Raw genomic sequence first — 20580 nt, 5'->3', positions numbered from 1 at the left:
AGCTAAAGTAGTTACCATAGCATCACAATCATTTAAACCACTTTATCTACGCTGCAAGCTTGTATTATCAGCTATTTTTGGAATATTTTGAAAAACCTTTTTTTTTTAATTAATAATTTTGAATGTTTTTTTTTTTTTTACATAACTCTTCTCTTCTGGGGGTCCCTGGCACAAGACATTTTCAGATGGGGGTCTGTGGCCAAAAACATATCATTTTTGGGGGTCCTTGACATGAAAACGTTTGAGAGCCACTGATATTGGATTGACAAAAAAATCCAATGATATTGGGGAAAGCAATAATAATATGACAGTAATGCCCAACCCTGCATCACAGTGTCATTAGTAAACAGTGCTAAAGGACTTGTAGCATCAAAAGCGCTCCGTGCCAAAAAGGGCTGCACAACGTGCGAGCAAACATCAACTAAAAGAGGGACTTGGCAAGGCCTCGGCTTCAAGTGCGCATATCGTTTTCCATGGCCGTCTATTTATAGGGCCCTCCGAACATATCCTTATCGCTCTGCAACTGGCAGGACACAGGGTTGGCATGAGCCTCGTGCCACCGCGACCTCAGGGCACCTGCGTCTGTGTGATTTACTGTAACTGTTACTGCGGGGCCTCTCTACGCCACCGGTTTCTCAAAGTGGGGTCTGGGGACCCCCAGGGGTCCTTGAGGGGGTTCCAGGTGGTCCGGTGCTAAATTAGTTCATATGGCATCGCAATCGTTTTAGCCACTTTCACCGTATTTTATACTTTGGCTGTTCAAAGATGGCAGATATACAAGCTCATATATCTGCTATTTTTGAAAACTCGTGAAAATGTGTGCAAAATCTGCAAATCTTTGAAGATGTATATTTTTTAAGCAAGCATTTTAACTCAAATCTTTGCTTCTGGGGGTCCCTGGCACAAAACATTTTCCAGTTATAGTAGATATAGCATCAAAATCAGTTTAACCACTTTGACCCAATTTTATAATTCCTCTATTTGCAAATAGCAGATCTTTTCAAGCTTGTAGATCAGCTTTTTTTGTTGTTGGAAAAATCGTGAAGTTGAACAACCACAAATCTTCTGTAACTGCCACAACATATTTGCAGATGGGGGTCCGCGACCTAATATGTATGATTCCGGGGGGGTCCTTGACACGAAAATGTTCCGAGAACCACCGTTTTACGCAACACGCCTCTATGGCAAACAGCTTCCACTCTCCCCTCTCTCTCTCTCTCTCCTTGACTTCTCATCCACCCACACATCCCTGGGACCCAGTTAGTGCTTGTTGGAAGGTATTGCATCACCATCCCTGACTGATTCACAATCAGGCCACGACTCTCCCCGAAGCCTGGCTCACTGATATACACGGAAAATAAGCAAAACCACAGACAACTCGAGGTATTATTACAAGGTCAGAAATTGTATTTGGCAAGGTTTTTTTTCTTTTCTTTTTTTTTTTTTAAAACAAGTGCATACAAGTACAGCTAGAAGCATTTTTTCTATATTTTCTTTTTTTTTACTCCTCTTTTTTTCCGCCAAGTGCTCAGATTAGTCACATTCTATGTTTAACAGGGACTGCCACCATCTCTAAAAGTACATTGATAGTACATTGAAAAAGAAACAGGCGGGGGTGATGAGGGCAAGTCTGTTATGATTGAGTACATACCTTCTTATCTTCAAAAAAAAGACAAAAAGAAAATAGAAACACAACGTATTGAAAAGAAAAGAAAAAAAAATCAAGAAATTATACAGCCATGTGTGTATGACGTTTACACCTTCCTTGTGTCCAATATGTACAAGTTCCTCAGGAGATGGAAGCGTATTGTTGTAGTCAGATTATTATTGGGTTTGTACTGCAGTATGATTCCGTTTTTTTAACCTTCTTTTGTCGTCAGGGTCTTTTTTTGCAAAAGAAATAGAAAAAAGAAAAAAAACCCACACACTTTGGTGGGAAGTCCTCAAGGGTCCCGCTCCTTTTTTACTTTGACGTCCCCCGCCAAGATGGTGGCTATCTCCCCCTGCATGAAGGCCCAGGGCACGTTGGAGCCCACCAGCGGGCACTTCTCCCCGCTGGGGCAGTAGACCTCGCCCGTGGCACCCTGCTGCTTGATGCTCTCCCGGGAGCACGGGAAGCAGAACTTGTGCGAGGGCACCGACGGGCACTGGACAAAGTGCGTGTCCTCCAGCCGCTCGTGGCACAGGGTGCAGCAGAGCGGCACGCTGCCCGGCGCGCCGCCCACCGACGAGTCCGGAACGCTGCCCTGCGGAGGCGCTCCTCCGCCGTGGGGGTCCATGCTGTTGTTGCCGCCCCCGCCCAGCACCTCCCGCTGCTGGGCGAGCCTCCGCTGGGCGGCCGAGGACGACGGCGACAGGGGGCTGCCGCTGTTCCGGCGGCCCCCCGCCGTGGTGGAGTGCACCTGGTTGTTGGCGTTGTCCTTGGGGGAGCCGGCGTTGCCGGCGTTGTCGGCGGCGAGTATGAGCGCCGCCATGGGGGACTGGCCGTTCTGGTGGGCCTGGGCCTGCGCGGCCACCTCGGGGGGCGTGGTGCGCGAGGAGTGGGGGGAGATGGTGGACGACGGCGGGGCGGACGAGAAGCCCCCCGGGAGGACGCCGCCGCCGGGCATGTTCTTCAGGACCTCCGACGAGCACGGCAGCCACGACGGCTGGCCCTCGCCGCCGCCGCCGTTCATCTTGGGGCCGCTGCTGCCCCCCTCGCCGTCGGGCTCCGGGGAGGGCTTCCTCTTCAGGCTACGAGGGTGCTTCCCCCTGTCTGAGGCACAGGAAGCAAAGAGGGGGGAGGGTTAATAGAAACCACACACACACACACACACACACACACACACACAGCATGCTGCACTATGAATAATGGAACACAGGACATTTCTCAATACACACACAATATGGACTGTGTTTGCTCATGTTAGCTTGTGTCCTCTGCAAAAAAAAAAAAAAAATCAAAGGCAAGAGGGGGTGAATGGGTGCATTCCAGCGGCACTAATAGAAGCCACGGAAACGCGCATTACCGAGCAAATTCTGCTCAAATGCGCGTCGGCAGTAAAAAGAAATACATTTAAAAACAAAATGCTGACACAGAATTTCAGCTTGACGGCAATGGCATTCGTTCCTGTTTTCACAGCGTGGGCAGCTCCACTCACACAATAATATCCCACAACAACAGTAAAAAAAAAAAAAAAAAAAGAACCTTTCCTACCTGTTTTGTTGGAGGACGACGTGCCCGTGTCGTAGCCCATAACCCGCTGCATGGTCGCTGCGTGGTCCTTCTTGAACCGCCCGTCGAACGTGTGCAGCGCCATTAAGTCCCGGACGGTCTTGCCCTTGTTGGCCATCCAGTCCTTGTGCGCGTCCGTCATGCTGTCCGACATACTGTCCGCCCTGTTGTTGTTGTTGTGTTTGTCCTTCATGTCCTCGCCCCTGATCTTACCTCCTCCGTGCTGCTCCATGGGGCCGCGGCCGCCGTTGAGCGCGTGGTGCTGCTGGTGCTGCTGCTGCACCGTGGAGCTCATGATGGCCGCCATGCCGCCGTTCACCAGCGGCACCAGGCTGGGCGGCGGCACCTGCTGCGCGGCGCTGCCGCCACTACTAGTCCTGCGGGGGTTGTTGTTAATGTTGGGGCTCTGGCGGTTGAGCTCCGGCGGCTCGTCGCCGGGTTTATTCCCGGGGTATCCGTTCATCGGCAGCGGCGGCAGGCCGTTCGCCTGACGCTGCTGCTGCTGGTACACGGACTCCGGGCCGAGCCGCGGCGGGCGATCCGAGAGCGGGTAGCGGTCCAGCGGCTGAGGCGGAGCACGGGAGCCCGGCGGCCCCGGGTCTCTATCTCTATCTCCACCTCCTCCACCGGTGTGGTTGATCTCCTTCCCCGGGTGGTGGAGGAGGTGCCCGTGGTGCTTGTTGTTGTTGTTGCTGCTCCCCCCGCCGCCCGGAGGAGAGCGGAGTCCCTCCTGGAAGCAGGCTCCGTGCGCCCGCTTGAGCTGGCGCGCCGTGTCGATGACGAACTCGACGCGGTCGGCGCCCTCGTAGTTGACGCAGCCGCGGCACACCGCCTCGGTGAAGTCCCAGATCATGGCCCACGGCATGCGGGGCAGGTCGCACAGGTAGCACGACTGCCGGCGCGACGACGACGACGAGGCGCCGCCGCCGCCGGCGATCGCCGCGGAGGACATGATGATGATGATGGTGTTTTTTTTCTCCAAATGGCACAAAAATGGCCCGAAAATAAAATCCTCCCCGAAATGAAATGAAAATCCCCCGATTCGATCCGATCTGTAGTTAAAAAAAAAAAAAAAGAAACAAATATATCTATATATATTTTTTTTTGTACGTTTCCCTGGAGGTGGAAAAGGCTTGGATCACGCCGTGGATCAGTTCATGTCGGTGGGTGTTTGGTTTTAGTTGTGTCACAGTGACTTCTTTACTACGACGCCTCTGTCTGTCTGTCTGCAGCTCTGCTTACAACTGACTGAGGCTCGGTGTAGGGCCGTGACGTCAGCACGGACCCACCGTGCTTCCAGCACCGCATGGGGTAATTGTTTTTGCCCCGAGTCGGGGTTGGATATTTTTTTTTTTTTTTAACAATTTAGGCATTTATCCAGAGCGACTTACAGTAGGCTAAGCACAATGGTGGAGAAAAACTACTCACAGGTTTTACTTAAGTAAAAGTATCAAATTAATACTGCTATGTCGACATACTGTACTTAAAGTACCAAAAGTAAAAGTACTCGTTATGCAGAATGTCCTATGTGTGTGTTCAAAATGTTTTGAAAATAGCTATTTTCAAATAGCCGAAGTATATAGGGATAAAGTGGTTTATGCATGTATTAATAATACAAATCTACAAAGTAATAACTAGTAATTAAAGTTTTCAAATAATTGTAGTGGAGTAAAAAGTACAATGTTAGCCTGTAGTGGAATAGAATTAAAAGTACTGAAAATGTAAAACAAAACAAAAATCCAGTCTTCTTAAATGTCATCATGATTTGAGTGCACAGGGATCTCATTTTAAATAAAGCCAAGTGCTTTTATGACCGATCCAGTTTAGAGGACCTTATATTGTGAATTGTACTTCCATGTACTTTTTTTTACCATGTCTTTCTAAATACAGTATTCAATCAATCAATCAATCAATCAGTACAGTAAAAATTAATCACAGTTGTACTTAAGTACAGTACTTGAGTACATGTACTTACTTTCCACCACTGTTAGTATTACAAGTAGGCTATCCTTACCCAAACTATTAGGCTATTATAAAGCCACATTATTAGTAGTAGTGGTAAACTGAAATGCATTGCATGGCATATATCACGTATCATTATACTGTAATTGTGTTTGTTGTTTGTACTTTGCTCTCTAGGATGACATGCATAACTTGTACATTATGACATGCCAAAAATGCCTTTTTGCAGTACAAGGTAAACAAGTACCACATGCTTCAGTTTAGGGAGAGTCAGATCCCATAGCCCAGGAAGACAATAGTTCGCGCTGTGATTGGCTGGTTCGTTAAACTGTTTACGCACACACACACACACACACACACACACACACACGCACGCACGCACGCGCGCGCGCACACCCACGCACACACACACACACACACACACACACACACACACACACACACACACACACACACACACACACACACACACACACACACACACACATATATAATATGTTAATATAATAATAATATGATAATAAAAATATATTGTTATTATTATTATTATTATTATTATTATTATCATTGTTGTTGTTGTTAATTATTAATAATAATAATAATAATAATATAATGACGACAACAACTTAATGACAACAACAACAACAACAACAACAACAACAACACTGCTATATATATATATAGCAGTGTTACTGATACAGTTATAACATTATTTTGTCTTGTGTTTACTATTATGATATCTATGAATGAACGAAAGCTGTGGTTGTTGTGACAACCGACGAGCCAATCGCACCGGGGTCAGCCCTCCAAGCTATGGGATATGGGAGTATTCCGACAACAGTCGCAGCAGCATGCTCAGCAATGTTAAATGCATTATCTCAAACCTTTACAGGAGCTCTTACAGTCGTGACATAATCAGAGGTGTAAAGTAACTAAGTACAAGTACTCTCAGAGGCAAAAATTGTACTTTTACTCCCCTATAATTATTTGAAAACTTTAGTGACTAGTCTCTAGTTACTTTGTAGAGTTTGATTATTATTACAAAACATAATATGTTAAACACTTCAGCTGTATACATTTTGGCCATTTGAAAATAGCCATCTACAAGAGCTCACAATGCTTCGTGATGCGACGCATTGTGAGCTTGTAGATCTGCTATTTCAAAAGATTTTTTGAAAACTTGTTACAGTAAATGGGACATTCTGCATACTGAGTACTTTCTACTTTTGGTACTTTAAGTACATTTTGATACCAATACTTTTGTACTTCTAATCGAGCACATTTTTAATTCCGGACTTTTAAGGCCAAACCGCACCAATGCAACTAGTCGCAACTCCTTGCAACAAAACAGTTTGAAGGTCAACCGCACCGATGCAACTCCTTGCAAATGCAACTGCCATTAATGGTTGCAAGTAGTTGCAAGTAATTTAGTTGCATGTTGCAAGGAGTTGCAATGCAAATCATTGGTGTGGAGTGGCCTTTACTTGTAACAGAGTATTTCTACATTGCAGTATTGTTAATTTTACTTTCTCCATGAATAGGCTCTATGCACAGCAGCCATTCCTTCACAGCTGTTACCCATTGATACTAATGAAGACTCTGTTCCATTCTGGTCAAACAGAGTCAGGGTGTTGATATTGTGCATGTTGGCTCACCAGAAACACTAGTGGGTCTCAAAGTGTGGTCCAGGGACCCTCATGGTTCCTTGAGAGGGTGTAACTCTGAGAGTGTACAAATGGAACCAAATGGACCCTCCCGGGTCCATTTGGTTCCATTTGTAGGCTACACTCTCAGAGTTATGGGGGTCCTTGAAATTAAAACGTTTGAGAACCACTGTGCTACACTAAATGGAACAGAGCCTTCATTAGTGTCATTGTTAACATCTGTGAAGGAAGGGGCCCAATTTCTGTCCAATATGGCTGCTGTGCATAGAGCCTATTGAGTACGTGAGGACCCCAATTGAAACAAGCCAGTAGGCTTTTCTGGGCTTTTCAATCCTATTTAGTTGACCTTGTATTGTGAACTGTTAACTGTACTTCCATGTGCTTTCTCTGCAAACTTCTGAATAAAGTATTCAATCAATCAAACTTAAGTTAAAAAAACGTTTCATGTCATGGACCCCCAAATTAGTATGTATTTGTCCACGGACCCCCATCTGAAAAAGGCATGCACGTTCACCATTATAGCGATATGTCACGGTGCACTGCAGCAATGCACTGCAGCATGCGTGCGTGCGTGCGTGCGTGCGTGCGTGTGTGTGTGTGTGTGTGTGCGTGCGTGTGTTGTGTGCTGGCTGACTGCATGACTGCAGCAGCAGGCTCTATTAAAAGTAAATCCCCTCACGTTGCATTCCGCTCAACAATGCCCCAGACTGCACGTCAGGCAGCAGCCAACCACAACAATTCATCCGCTGTTGCCATGGAAGATGTGATCTGATCTCCATTCACTCCACAGCACACTACACTACGTAGCCTCTCCTCTCCTGTGCACCGCATGGCCTCGCTTAATACACTCACATTAGAAGTATAGGCTATATAGTCTAGCAGTGGTGTAAAGTAACTAAGTACAGGGTTAGGGCACTCAAGTGCTGTACTTAAGTACAATTTTGAGGTGTTTTTACTTTACTGGAGTATTTCCAGTTTCCAGTACTTTTACTTCTACTCCACTACACCACAAAGGCAAATATTATACTTTTACTCCACTACAATTATTTGAAAACTTTAGTTACTAGTTACTTTGTAGATTTGTATTATTATTACAAAACATACATGGGGGTGAATGATTTAAAACTTTGAAGTCGACAGCAAATCAACGAAATCTAGACATGTCTCTTCCTCGAGGCATATTTACATCAGCCCGGGTTTCTATAAATAACGCATTAAGAGGGGGCAGGCAGTCACATCCCTCAACTTTATGTTTGTTTGTTAAGCAGTGGCTATAAAGTTAGGACACCTTGTCTCTTGACTCAGTGGCATTGCTGATATAGTGTTTCGTTGCTGTCGGGCAGAAGCCTCTTATCTCCATATTTGAACTTTGTGTGTTTTTTCGCATGTTAAAGGAGTAGTTCACCCAAAAAAGGACTTATTTTCTATCCATGACACACTATGAAGCCTTGAAATTATGGCGAATTTTTAGTTTCTGTAGCATTCCTAAGCCAATAATTTGGTGACCGGCGGAAAGATGCTAATGTCTCCGTTAGGAGACTCAAAGAGTCTCCATTGACCTACCGGACAGTCCGCCGGTTATCAAATTATTGGTTTATGAATGCGACAAAAAAAACCCAAAAACGCTTCATGGGGTGTGTAATTGATAGAAAATGAGTATTTTTTTGGATGAGCTACTCCTTTAACACTGTACTTGATAATAGTATAGCGTCACACAAAAGCATCAAAAGTAGAAGATCTACAAGCTCAAAACGTGGCCCAAACGGAGAGAATTGACTTTCCTGGTGGATTGAGATGTTTATATGTCACAGTGCAACGCGTATACGTCAGGACACGAGGCTTTTAAAACGGTCTCATACTGCAGCCCTTTTCACAGTGAGAGAGTAGGTTGTGACTATACATGCTGCCGAAAAAAAAGGAAGTGGATTATTTTGAGTCACGTAGTCCGCTAGCAAGCCTCGCCCATCCGTGGAAAAACAAACAGCCACGCTGGGCCTGGGGCCAAGCACCACACACACACACACACACACACACACACACACACACACACACGCACACACGCACGCATGCACGCACGCACGCACGCACGCACACACGCACACACACACACACATGCTGGAGAAAGAGCGAGTCACAGCAAGTTTAAAGCCAAATGCCATAGGGAATGGTTTCTTAAAGGCACACACACATGCACAGACACACACACACACACACACACACACACACACACACACACACACACACACACACACACACACACACACTTGGGATAGCTCACACACTTTTGGACAGACATTAATTATAAAAAAAAATGTAAAGATATGTCCGTCTGTGCGTGTGCGTGTGCGTGTGCGTGCGTGCGTGTGTGCCTGCACGCATGCATGTGTTGTGCGTGCACCCATATATATGTGTGTGTGTGTGTGTGTGTGCACGCGTACATGCATTGCACAGACGCGTGTGTGTGTGTGTGGTTAAATAAAGCAAGCGCGGCGGTGTGGATGACAGTGACTCAGCAGACATTCATCGGTTTCGGTCATCATGTCTTGTATGGCTGCACACCATCCATCACACACTGCACTGCACAGCACAGCACCTGTCTGTCTGTCTGCCTGCCTGTCTGTCTGTCTGTCTATCCGTCTGTCTGTCTGTCTGTCTGCCTGCCTCCCCGCCTGGAGGGCAGCTCAACTCTGCAGGCTGCAAAAGTGCTGTGACGCACGCGCCTCGTCTCGCTCGCCCAGTCAGCTGTATAGAGAGAGAGAGAGAGAGAGGGAGAGGGAGAGGGAGGAAATGACAGGGCAGGCAGGCATGAGGGGAGGGAGGGGTCGTGTCGATCCACCGGTGAACAATGCTTTCTATTTTCATGGCGGGAGGTTAGAGCTAGTGTGTGAGACGTTGCAGTCAAATGAGCTGCAGGAACACACGGGACAGGATTTGCATCCTGGACACATGAGCGCACGACACGGCAACGCAACCTGTCTTTAAACAAATCCCACACAATCTGATGATGATGAACGCGCTGATTATGACCCGAGACAGGTCGAACGAGGTCTGTCTGTCTGTCTGTCTGTCTGTCTGTCTGTCTGTCTGCATAACATGGGGGATGAATTCAATCTACTATTATGCCACCAAAATGTGGAATGCCCTGCCACCAGCCATCAAAAAGTGTGACTCAGGGGGTTACGGTGGCGCAGTCGGTATAGCGCTGTCGCAGCTAGAAGGTCCTGGGTTCGATTCCAGCCGCGGACGCTGTGGGCGCTGGAAGGCGTGTTCTCTCCTCAGCGTCATTAGTGCCCATAGGTGGGGTTGGCGAAAGGGCCTTTCTGTGTGGAGTTTGCATTGTCTCCCCGTGTCCCCTAGGGTAGGTACCCTCACAAAAACATGCAGTAATCCTGGTCTCTATACTGCCTCCCCCTGGTCAGCCGGGGCGCCTGATGGAGGGTTGGAATAACGTGTTCTTTCCACGCGCTACGTCCAACCGGGGAAACTCCCCCCCTGTCAGGTGATAAGAAGGCTTGTTAGCTCTCATGCATTGAAGGAGGCATGAGCTCGGCTCTGGGCTCTCCCTAAGCTGGCAGAGGGAGTGTAGCGCCCAGGATTACTTAGACAATTCACACTGGGTGAAAGAAATGGGGTTGCAAAATTGTTGGATAAAAATGTAAAATTAAAAAGTGTGAGTCTGTACCCTCTTCAAAACCGTCTTCTAGCTTGCCAAAATAATGTTTTTTTCTGTAAATATACTTACTGCTCCTAGTATTGATGATGTCATGTATGGTATTGTACGTCTTTATATGTCTTGCTGAATTTAATACATACAGTGGGACCACAATAGAAACAAGCCCGCCATGCTTTTTGTGTTATCCTTTTGGCGTTATTGTATAACTGTACCTCTGTACTTTTTGCAAACCGTTATTAAAGTATTCAATCTGTCTACCTGCCTGCCTGTCTGTCTGTCTGTCTGTCTGTCTGCCTGCCTGCCTGCCTGCCTGCCTGCCTGTCTGTCTGTCTGCCTGCCTGCCTGTCTGTCTGTCAGTCAGTCAGTCACACATCCACATCAACACACATGTGCGCAGTTAATACCTGCTGAAACACAAAGTGCATGGATGTCATCACTTATTTCCCATCAGGCAAGGTAACCCCCCCCCCCCCCCCCCTGTCTGGACTATACACTGGTGTATATAAGCTGTGTAATCAGAGCGGGAACAGGCCTCGTCTGGCTCGTAAGAGACAGCAGGCGATGTGATCAGACTCTTCAGTGACTCACACACACAGACACACAAACACGCACACAGCGATATCGTTTAAGCCCCCTGCATGCGATCAGACTGTTCATTGACTCACTCACACACACACACAGCGCACACAAACACGCAACACAGCGATATGGTTAAGCCCCCCCCCCCTGCACTCGGCTTTAGGTTTGCACTTGCACCAGTGGTGGAAAAAGTACTCAAATGTTTTACTTAAGTAAAAGTATCGATACTGCAATGTAGAAGTACTCTGTTACAAGTAAAAGTCCGGAATTCAAAATTGACTTGAGTAAAAGTACAAAAGTATTGGTATCAAAATGTACTTAAACTACCAAAAGTAAAAGTAATACAATGTTTGAAAATAGCAGATCTACAAGCTCAGATCTGCTATTTTCTTTCCGAGCTTGTAGATCGGCTATTTTCAAATAGCCTATGTATAAAATAGGGCTAAAGTGGTTAATGTATGTTTTATCATGTAATAATTTATATTATGCAAAGTAACTAGTAACTAAAGTGCTCAAGTAATTGCAGTGGAGTAAAAGCACAATATTTGCCTCTGAGATGTAGTGGAGTAGAAGTAAAAGTATATAGACCATTGGAAATACTCCAGTAAAAGTAAAAAAGCACCTCAAAATTGTACTTAAGTACAGTACTTGAGTAAATGTACTTGTACTTTAAAACACTGGGTTGCACAACAACGCAATTCCATGTAAGTATATAAATGCTTGCAGGTCAGCGAGTTTGGAGGGGCAGGGTCTGGGACTATATAGCGCTGTGTGGACCACAGGTTGTTAAAGCAGGGGGGGCCGCAGCTAGAGGCTATATATAGGGCAATTTGGGGGTCCTTGGCATGGTAAAGGGTGGGGACCACTGGTGTAGACACAGGATGGTGGGAATAGAATCTGGGTGGTAATGGAAACAAAGCGTACTGTTACATGCTGAACAGAACAGGCCTTCCCTTGCGACAGATATAGGCTATAGAAGACATGATTGATATTCCAAATGTACAGACATGTCAATCCTCACACACTGCTACTGTCATCATTGTGTCACGATCCGAATGTCTTGTATTAGATATCGTCTCTGTCGGGTGGAAAAAAATGTTACTTTTGAGGATTCAACTTCAAAAGCATCAAAAGTAGCAGATCTACAAGCTCGAAGCGTTTCGAGCTTGCGGATCTGCAACTTTTGATACAATACTATTTTGGACTTATTTTCTATCAATTACACACCCCGTGAAGCATTGAATTCATGGAGATTTGTTTGTTTTTGACGCATTCCTGAGCCAATAATTTGATGACCGGGTGTATTTCCGGTAGGAGACTCTAAAGAGTCTACTTTGAGTCTCCTACGGGATACATTAGCATCTTTCCGCCGGTAATCACATTATTGGCTTAGGAAAGCGACAAAAACAAAAAAATCTCCATGAATTCAATGCTTCATGGGGTGTGTAATTGATAGAAAAAAGGTCATTTTTTGTGGTGAACTACTCCTTTAATTTACCAAGAAACACAAAAAGTTAGAAGATGGAGATAAGAGGTTTCTGCCCGATAGGCGATATGTACATTGCACGCATGGTGACTTTTGGTGCAGACAGAGTCATGACAGAGTGACATAGTACAGACACATGGTTGTAGGTCTACACTACTTGTGTATGTATGTATTATACAGGCCTAGTGTATGTACACGACTTATGTATCGTACTCAATCCCATCATGGTGCGGTGCAGTGGTCGTCGACATTTGAGTCGTGACATCACGTCTACATGATTCAGACTTTTCATACCCGCTGCCTAACACGTTCCCCAGATGTCAAACTCTGTGTGTGTGTGTGTGTGTGTGTGTGTGTGTGTGTGTGTGTGTGTGTGCGTGTGTGTGTGTGTGTGTGTGTGTGTGTGTGTGTGTGTGTGTGTGTGTGCGTGTGCATGTGCGTGTGTGTGCGTGTGTGTGTGTGCATGTGTGTGTGTGTGTGTGTGTATGTGTATGTGTATGTGTGTGTGCGTGTGCGTGTGCGTGTGCGTGTGCGTGTGCGTGTGCGTGTGCGTGTGCGCGCGCGTGTGTGTGTGTGTGTGTGTGTGTTACTAAACACTGCATGCATGAGTCTGAATCCATTATGAATGCTTATTGAAGGGCTGTGTAAAGCATAATGTTTCAATATGGAGACACATTCCAGTAAATCATGCAGTAACAATGGCACAGTGTCTCTGCTAGATCACTCGGACGCTACAGCGGAGTCTTATCAACAACAACCACTTATGATACCAGCTTTGATCCCTGCTTGTTCCACATTATAGCACTGCTATGAAGTTCTATATCGTTGTTGTCGCTTGTCGGGCAGAAACCTCCCATCTCCATGTATTAACTTTTTGTGTTGTTTTCCCGTAAATGAACGCCCTTCTTGATCAACTACAGCGTCACACAAAAAGCATCAAACGTAGCAGATCCGCCATCTGCTGCTTTGATGTGTTTGAATTTGAATCGTGAAAAGTAACAGTTTTGGACACGTATGAGGTTTCCACCCGACATAGAGGATGTTCAAAATAATTATGTTTCATACAGTATCTTAACTGGCCAAAAGATATAATTTAGATTACATAAACTATATTTTGAGTGGGCAAAACATATTTAACCCCCCTAACAGCTTGAACCCCATGGATGTCTAATCTGGGGGGAAACATTACAAGCTCAAAACGTTTTGAGCTTGTAAATCTGCTATTTTTGGCAAAGAGATTTGGTGTAGAGTGAGACGGAAAGAGTACAGTTATAACTCAAGTCTGATTCACTAAGACTAGAGGGTTTCAGTGGTTAAATACAGGCTGAGGAAGGCTTGACACCGAAACGCGTCCATGTATGTATGCCCGTGCCTTAAAGGAGTAGTTCACCCAAAAAATGACTTATTGTCTATCAATTACACGCCACATGAAGCATTGAATTCATGGAGATTATTTCGTTTTTGTCGCATTCCTAAGCCAATATTTCGATGACCGGCCGAGACTCAATGGAGACTCTTTGAGTCCATGGGTCATCAAATGATTAGCTTAGGAATGTGACAAAAAATAAATAAAAAATCCATTCATTCAAGGCTTCATGGGGTGTGATATTGATAGAGAATAAGTCATTTTTGGGTGAACTACTCCTTTAATGAATTGAAAAGTACCGTAGGGACTTGGGAGTATATTATTTATGTAATTATGTATTATACGGTGCAAAAGTAAAAGCCCAAAAGTGTAAAAAGTACTCAAATTCTTTACTTAAGTAAAAGTACCAATACTGCAATATAGAAATACTCTGTTGCAAGCAATAGTCCGGAATTCAAAATGTGCTTGACTGAAAGTACAAAAGTATTGGCATCAAAATGTACTTAAAGTACCAAAAGTACAAAATACTCATTACGCAGAATGTCCCATTTAAAGTTTTCAAATGTAAACAAATATTTTGAAAACAGCAGATCTACAAGCTCGCAATGCGTCGCATTGTGAGCTTGTAGATCAGCTATTTTCAAATGGCCGAAATGCATATAGGGCTGAAGTGGTTAATGTATGTTTTGTGATAATAATCAAAATCTGCAAAGTAACTAAAGCTGTCAAATAATTGTAGTGGAGTAAAAGTACAATATTTCCCTCTGAGATATGTAGTGGAGTAGAAGTAAAAGTATTGAAAATGGGAAATACTCCAGTAAAGTAAAGATTCCTCAAAAGTGTACTTAAGTACAGCACTTGAGTACATGTACTTAGTTACTTTACATCACTGCTTATACAGTAGGTGGCGAGTACATACTGTAGTAGGCCAATCAGCTCACCCTGGGTAAACTGTGTTTATGCATGTATGAATCATGCCTAATTTATGCTCCATCATACGACGAGCTTGTAGATCTGCAATTTTTCGGCATAAATATAGGCTTTCGGTGGGCTGGAGTTCAGCTGGAGTTGTGCCCGGAGCCAGTTAAATAGTGTGAAAGTCCCTTAATAATTGAACAAACACCGCTTTGATGTGTTCAACCCGTTGAATTTTTAAACAGCACGTTCTTCTAACATTAAGCCTCGCCGTGGAGCACACGGCGCAGGCTTTGATGTTACGCCGGCACAGATATGATGCATTCAGCATTCGGGGGGGGGGAGGGAAAAAAAGAAAAAAGAAATGATATAAATTATCTTTTATTTTATGGCTTCATTCGGAAGCAGCTGTCAGAGTTCCAAGTGATTACAAGAAGACTTATGTTTCAAACTACACAGGCTAACAGATTAGCCTGCGTAGCCTGGGGGTGGCTTACATGTTGGAAGTGACTCATACAAGCTTTTAGCAGTTATTGTTTACTGTCAGTGTCAATATAGTAATTCAAGTAGTGGAAAAAGTACTCTCATTCTTTACTTAAATACAAGTATCAATACTGCAATGTAAACACTGTGTTACAAGTAAAAGTCCGGAATTCAAAATCTGCTTGAGTAAAAGTACAAAAGTATTGGTATGAAAATGAACTTTAAGTACCAAAAGTAGAAAGTACCGTACTCATTTTGCAAAATGTCCCATTTCACAAGTTTTCAAATGTATAAAATGTAAAAATATATTTTGAATATAGTGGTTACTGTATGTTTTGTAAGAATAATCAAAATCTACAAAGTAACTTGTAACTAAAGTTTTCCAATGATTGTAGTGGAGTAAAAGTACAATATTTGCCTCTGAGACGTAGTGGAGTAGAAGTAAGAGTACTGAAAATTGGAAATACTCCAGTAAATAAAAAATACCTCAAAATTGCACTTAAGTACAGTACTTGCATAAATGTACTTAGTTACGTTACACCACTGAATTCAAGTTATTTCGTTGATATGGTTTAAATCAAAACATTTGCATCTGTCTGTAGGCACACGAAGACTGTTAACCGCGTTGTGACTCGTTGAAATGAATTAACTTCAAAAGTCACCTGTAGCTCAGTCCCTATTTTAATATATTACTATGTATTTAAATGTCTCGTAAATCCTGTAATCAAAGGTAAGGCAGGTTGATCTATAGCACATGTCAACAACAAGGCAATTCAACATGACAAAGTGTGACAGAAACACACAATAAAAGGACATTTGGATACCATTAAAAATAGTTATTAAAGAAAAAAAAGAATAATATCAAATAAAACAAATAGGAGAATAGAGTTACAGTGCAGCACAAGAAATGAATAAAATCAATAAAAGGCTGCAGCGCAAACAGCTTTGATTTATAATAACTGAGAGAGTTGTGTTGTGGAGTCTGTTCCAGATATGTGGTGCATAAAAAAACTTTACTACTGTTTTTATGTTGTTGTTATGTCTAATGTTAGATGTCAGAAGTCCACAGAGTCATTGCCTTATAATCCAAACGGACTTCAATGAAACACGTCTGAACAATGTTACGAGCACATTAAACATGCCTTGTTGGCTTTTGACAGTATAAAAGCAGAGATAAATCACTGTTCTTACTGTATGCTCTAGGTCTGCGATTCCCAATAGGCGCTATGCACAGCAGCCATATTGGGAATGAATTGGGCCCCTTCCTTACTTCCTTCACAGGTGTTACCATGATACTAATTAAGGCTCTGTTCCATTTAGTGTGGCATAGTGGTCGTCTTATTACGGGTCCATTTGGTTCCATTTGTACACTCTCAGAGTTACACACACACACACACACACACACACACACACACACACACACACACACACACACACACACACACACACACACACACACACACACACACACACACACACACACACACCATAAGGGGCCATATGGGAACCAAAATGGAATGTTTCTAGTGAGCCAACATGCACGATATCAGCACCCTGACCAGAATGGAACAGAGCCTTCATTAGTATCATTGGTAACTCCTGTGAAGGAAGTAAGAAGAGGCCCAATTTATTTCCAATAACATATTGTCACGTGTCACTTGACCAATGTTAGCTTGATCCCGGTGTTCACTCTCCATTCCGACATTTCACCACTCCGACTAGTGGCTTCCGCGTGCGGTTAGGGTTAGGGTTAGGTATAGGGTTCGTCAACGTCGGAAAGGCGACATGTCAGAAAGGAGAAATGCACCCCTTGATCCCGTTAGCTTGACCAATGTTACCTCACTTCCAAAAACATAAATGTTTTTTGGAAGTGACACACCTATTTATAGGATTTTATTTCGTCATGCGTCTCGCTAGCCAATCAAAAGTATTGGTGACAACATATTGTCACGTGTCACGTGAAGCTTGACCAATGTTAGCTTGGCTAGGGGGGGGACACACAGCGTGACGGGAACGAAAACATACTCTCCACCTCTGGCGGAGACAATCACACCCTGTGTGAAGTGAGTGGTGCCTTTGATGAGCCCCGTATTGACCCCCGTATTGATGTTGTCATCAATGTTTGGGGACAGACATACATACATACATACATACGGACACACGGACAAAGTCATGTACAGGAGTGGTTGCCTTCGGCACCACTCAAAAAGAATGTAAAAAAATAAGTTAAGTCATGCTATTTCTTTCTTTAAAACCTTGAACATTTGGTTTTCATTATGATGCCTACATCAGTGTTTCTCAAACATTTTCGTGCCAAGGACCCCCAAATGTATATATATTTGGCCACGGACCCCCATCTGAAAAGATTTTGCCAGGGACCCCCCAGGAAGAGAAGATTTATGCAAATAAACAATCAAAATGATTCAACATTTTCCAAATAGCAGATCTACAAGCTTGCAGCGCCTCGCGCCACATTTCGAGCTTGATCTGCTCCTTTTGATCCTTTTGTGTGACGCTGTAGTATGATCAAGCAGGGCATTCATTTACGAGAAAAGACAAAAAGTTTGAATATGTTTATGAGGTTTCTGCCCGACAGCAACGATATATATATTATATATGTGTGCGCGCGACTGCGCGTGTGTGCGTGCGCGCGCGAGCACGCAACACTTTCATTCCAAACCTTTTTAACAGCTCTGTAGTATAATTTTCTTTTGTATTATTCATTGACATAAAAATGACCTTTAAGCGCTTTAATTGCTGCAGCTTTGCACTGGCAGAGGCCCAGCTATAGCGGGGCTCGGCTCAGTGCTTATCTCCACCGGGCTAATCTGCAGCTCATTTGCATGCTGAGAGTCACACTGCAGAGTCAAATTTCAACCCTAAATACCCAGTGAAAACTTACACCTCCTCGCCCTGTCTGTGCACGCATTAAAACTGTCCAATCACTTCCTCCTGCCATGCAACGCAATTCACTAACGCTGACAGACAGGCTGGCAGGCTGGCAGGTAGACAGACAGGCAGGCAGGCAGGCAGGCAGACAGCTTGCTGTGGCTTCCAGCATTTAAAGAGACAGGATCGGGAGATCTCAGATCAATAATATCAATGTGTAAGTAAGTAAGTAAGAACGTAAGTAAGTAAGTTAATTTGATTAATATAGCACTTCTCACAGAGAGATCTCACAAAGTGCTTTACAGTCAGATTAAAAAAACTAAACATAAAGCATCAAATACAATTATACCATGTCCACACGTACATGTATTTTAAAAACGTAAAAACGGGGGGGTTCGTACACACGCAAACGCGTTTTTGTCCCCTGAAAACTGACATTTTCGAGAACTCCGGCCACAGAGAAAAATGTTTGTTTTTAAAAATACCAGTGTACGTGTGGACTAAGCCTTAGATTGCCCATGGGAAAGATGAATTTGTTTCTCTCGGGTGGAAACCTCATATGTCCAAATCTGTTTCTTTTCAGGATTCGCATTCGAGATTCAACGTGACGTTTGCTATTTTTTAATAGTTTTTTTTTGTGAAACAATTTTCAACACAAATCTTCTCTCATGGGGTATATCCTCCCTGACACAAGACCTTTTCAGATTCGGTTTCCACGGCCTACATGTACATGTACTACTTGTACTGGGGGGGGGGGGGGGGGGGGTGCCTTGACATGAAAACGTTTGAGAGAACCGCTGATTTAGACTAAAAAACAAAACAAAACATGCGCTGCATGTGGCAAAAAAGGGCCAGGCGGTGCAGTTTTCCACTCGGAAAGGAGGAGAGACGAGTGTTCAGGTGAGCGTTCAGACCGCCGCGGCGGGGAGGAAAGGGAGAGAGGAAAGGAGGGAGGGAGGGAGCTGGCATTTCGGGGCGCGTCGTCGTCGCCTAGCCTCAGTCTCCTCCGCGCACGCAGCATGCTAGCAGCCACCAGAAAAGAAAAAAAAATGACACACAGCTATAAAATGGAAGGCCAAGTAGAAATAAAATGGCGCTGCGAACGGAATCGGAGCAGGAGGGAGAGGAGGAGGAGGAGGAGGAGGAGGAAAAAACACTTTTTGGACGTTCTCTCGCATCTGGAAACGGAGGGGGGGGGAGGCGGCGGCGGTGGTGGTGATGTCACAGGGGGCAAAGCGAGGAGACAAGAGAATAACAAGGCTCTCTTTTTCCCCTTTGCTTTGGCTCTCTCTCTCTCTCTCTCTACCTCTCCTCTCCTCCTCCCCTCCCTCCCTCCTCTCCTCCTCACCCCTCATCCCTCTGTCCTAATCCTCTTTGCAGGCCCTGCAGGGGAAGGGATGGCCGGGTGCCAAGGCACAGGACTCTGCTGGGAAAGGCAGGAGTCTGCCAAAAGCCAGGACTGTGTGTGTCTCTGTGTTAGAAGAAGAAGCACACATCTTTGTTCTGGGAGACCTGGTGTTCTGCCAAACTGCCTCCTTTTTTCAGACGCTCTGCACGGTCTGGAGGACGGCCACGCACTCACACGCACACAAACACACGCGCACGCACACGCGCACGCGTTTGTATTGCTATACTTGGGAGGACATCTTTAGGAAGTCAATTTTATGAATGCCATTTTTACAATTTCTTGACATTTTTACAACCCTGGAAGCCAGAAAGGGCTAGCTGATCTACAAACTCACGCAATGTGTCGCACGTTGTTGTATGGAGCGCTATACCTCTCTCGGTATAGCTGGTAGATCGGCTATTTCCGGTTAGCATCATTATCCGGTGCGCACGACTAGTGATAAATCAGGCGTAACTCCACCAACCCCCTAAACCTGACTTCTACATGTCTAATCCTAAACCTAGAACCCTAACCTGGATCTTTTCCTCATGGTAAGCCTAACCCTAAAAATACTATTTGAACCACAAAGACAACCATTTCTCCTGTGAGGACCAGGAGAATGGTCCTCACAATGTCTATTTCTCAAATTGTACTTATGGGGACATTTGGCACGCACGCACGCACGCACGCACGCACGCACGCACGCACACACACACACACACACACACACATACACCTCTCCCTCTCTCTCTCTCTCTCTCTCTCTCTCTCTCTCTCTCTCTTTCTCTCTCTCTCTCTCTCTCCCTCTCTCTCTCTCTCTCTCTCTGCTTCATGGCTCTTATTCACTCAGAGGGCCGCCTGCCAAACATTCGACAGTTTCCATGGCACCGGCGGGGGGGGGGGGGGGGGAGGGGGAGAGGGTGAGAGAGCGAGAGAGAGGGGGGGGGACATGAATAGGGCCA

At 44.9% G+C, this 20580-nt stretch overlaps 1 protein-coding gene across 1 annotated transcript; it reads right to left on the bottom strand.

Moving 5' to 3' along the window:
- Positions 1–1384: 1384 nt before the first annotated feature.
- LOC311062118 (interferon regulatory factor 2-binding protein 2-B-like) lies at positions 1385–4449 on the bottom strand. The gene is made up of 2 exons (XM_084080929.1): positions 3197–4449; positions 1385–2755 (listed from the first exon to the last, which is right to left on the bottom strand). Exons 1-2 carry the CDS (start codon positions 4164–4166, stop codon positions 1944–1946), a joined length of 1782 nt encoding a protein of 593 aa, XP_083937055.1. The 5' UTR covers positions 4167–4449; the 3' UTR covers positions 1385–1943.
- Between the last annotated feature and the right edge of the window lie 16131 nt (positions 4450–20580).

The sequence above is a fragment of the Gymnoscopelus microlampas genome (assembly GCF_963454915.1).
Source record: "Gymnoscopelus microlampas genome assembly, chromosome: 2".
NCBI classification, from domain to species: Eukaryota; Metazoa; Chordata; class Actinopteri; order Myctophiformes; family Myctophidae; genus Gymnoscopelus; species Gymnoscopelus microlampas.
This window is presented reverse-complemented; position numbering and strand designations above follow the sequence as displayed.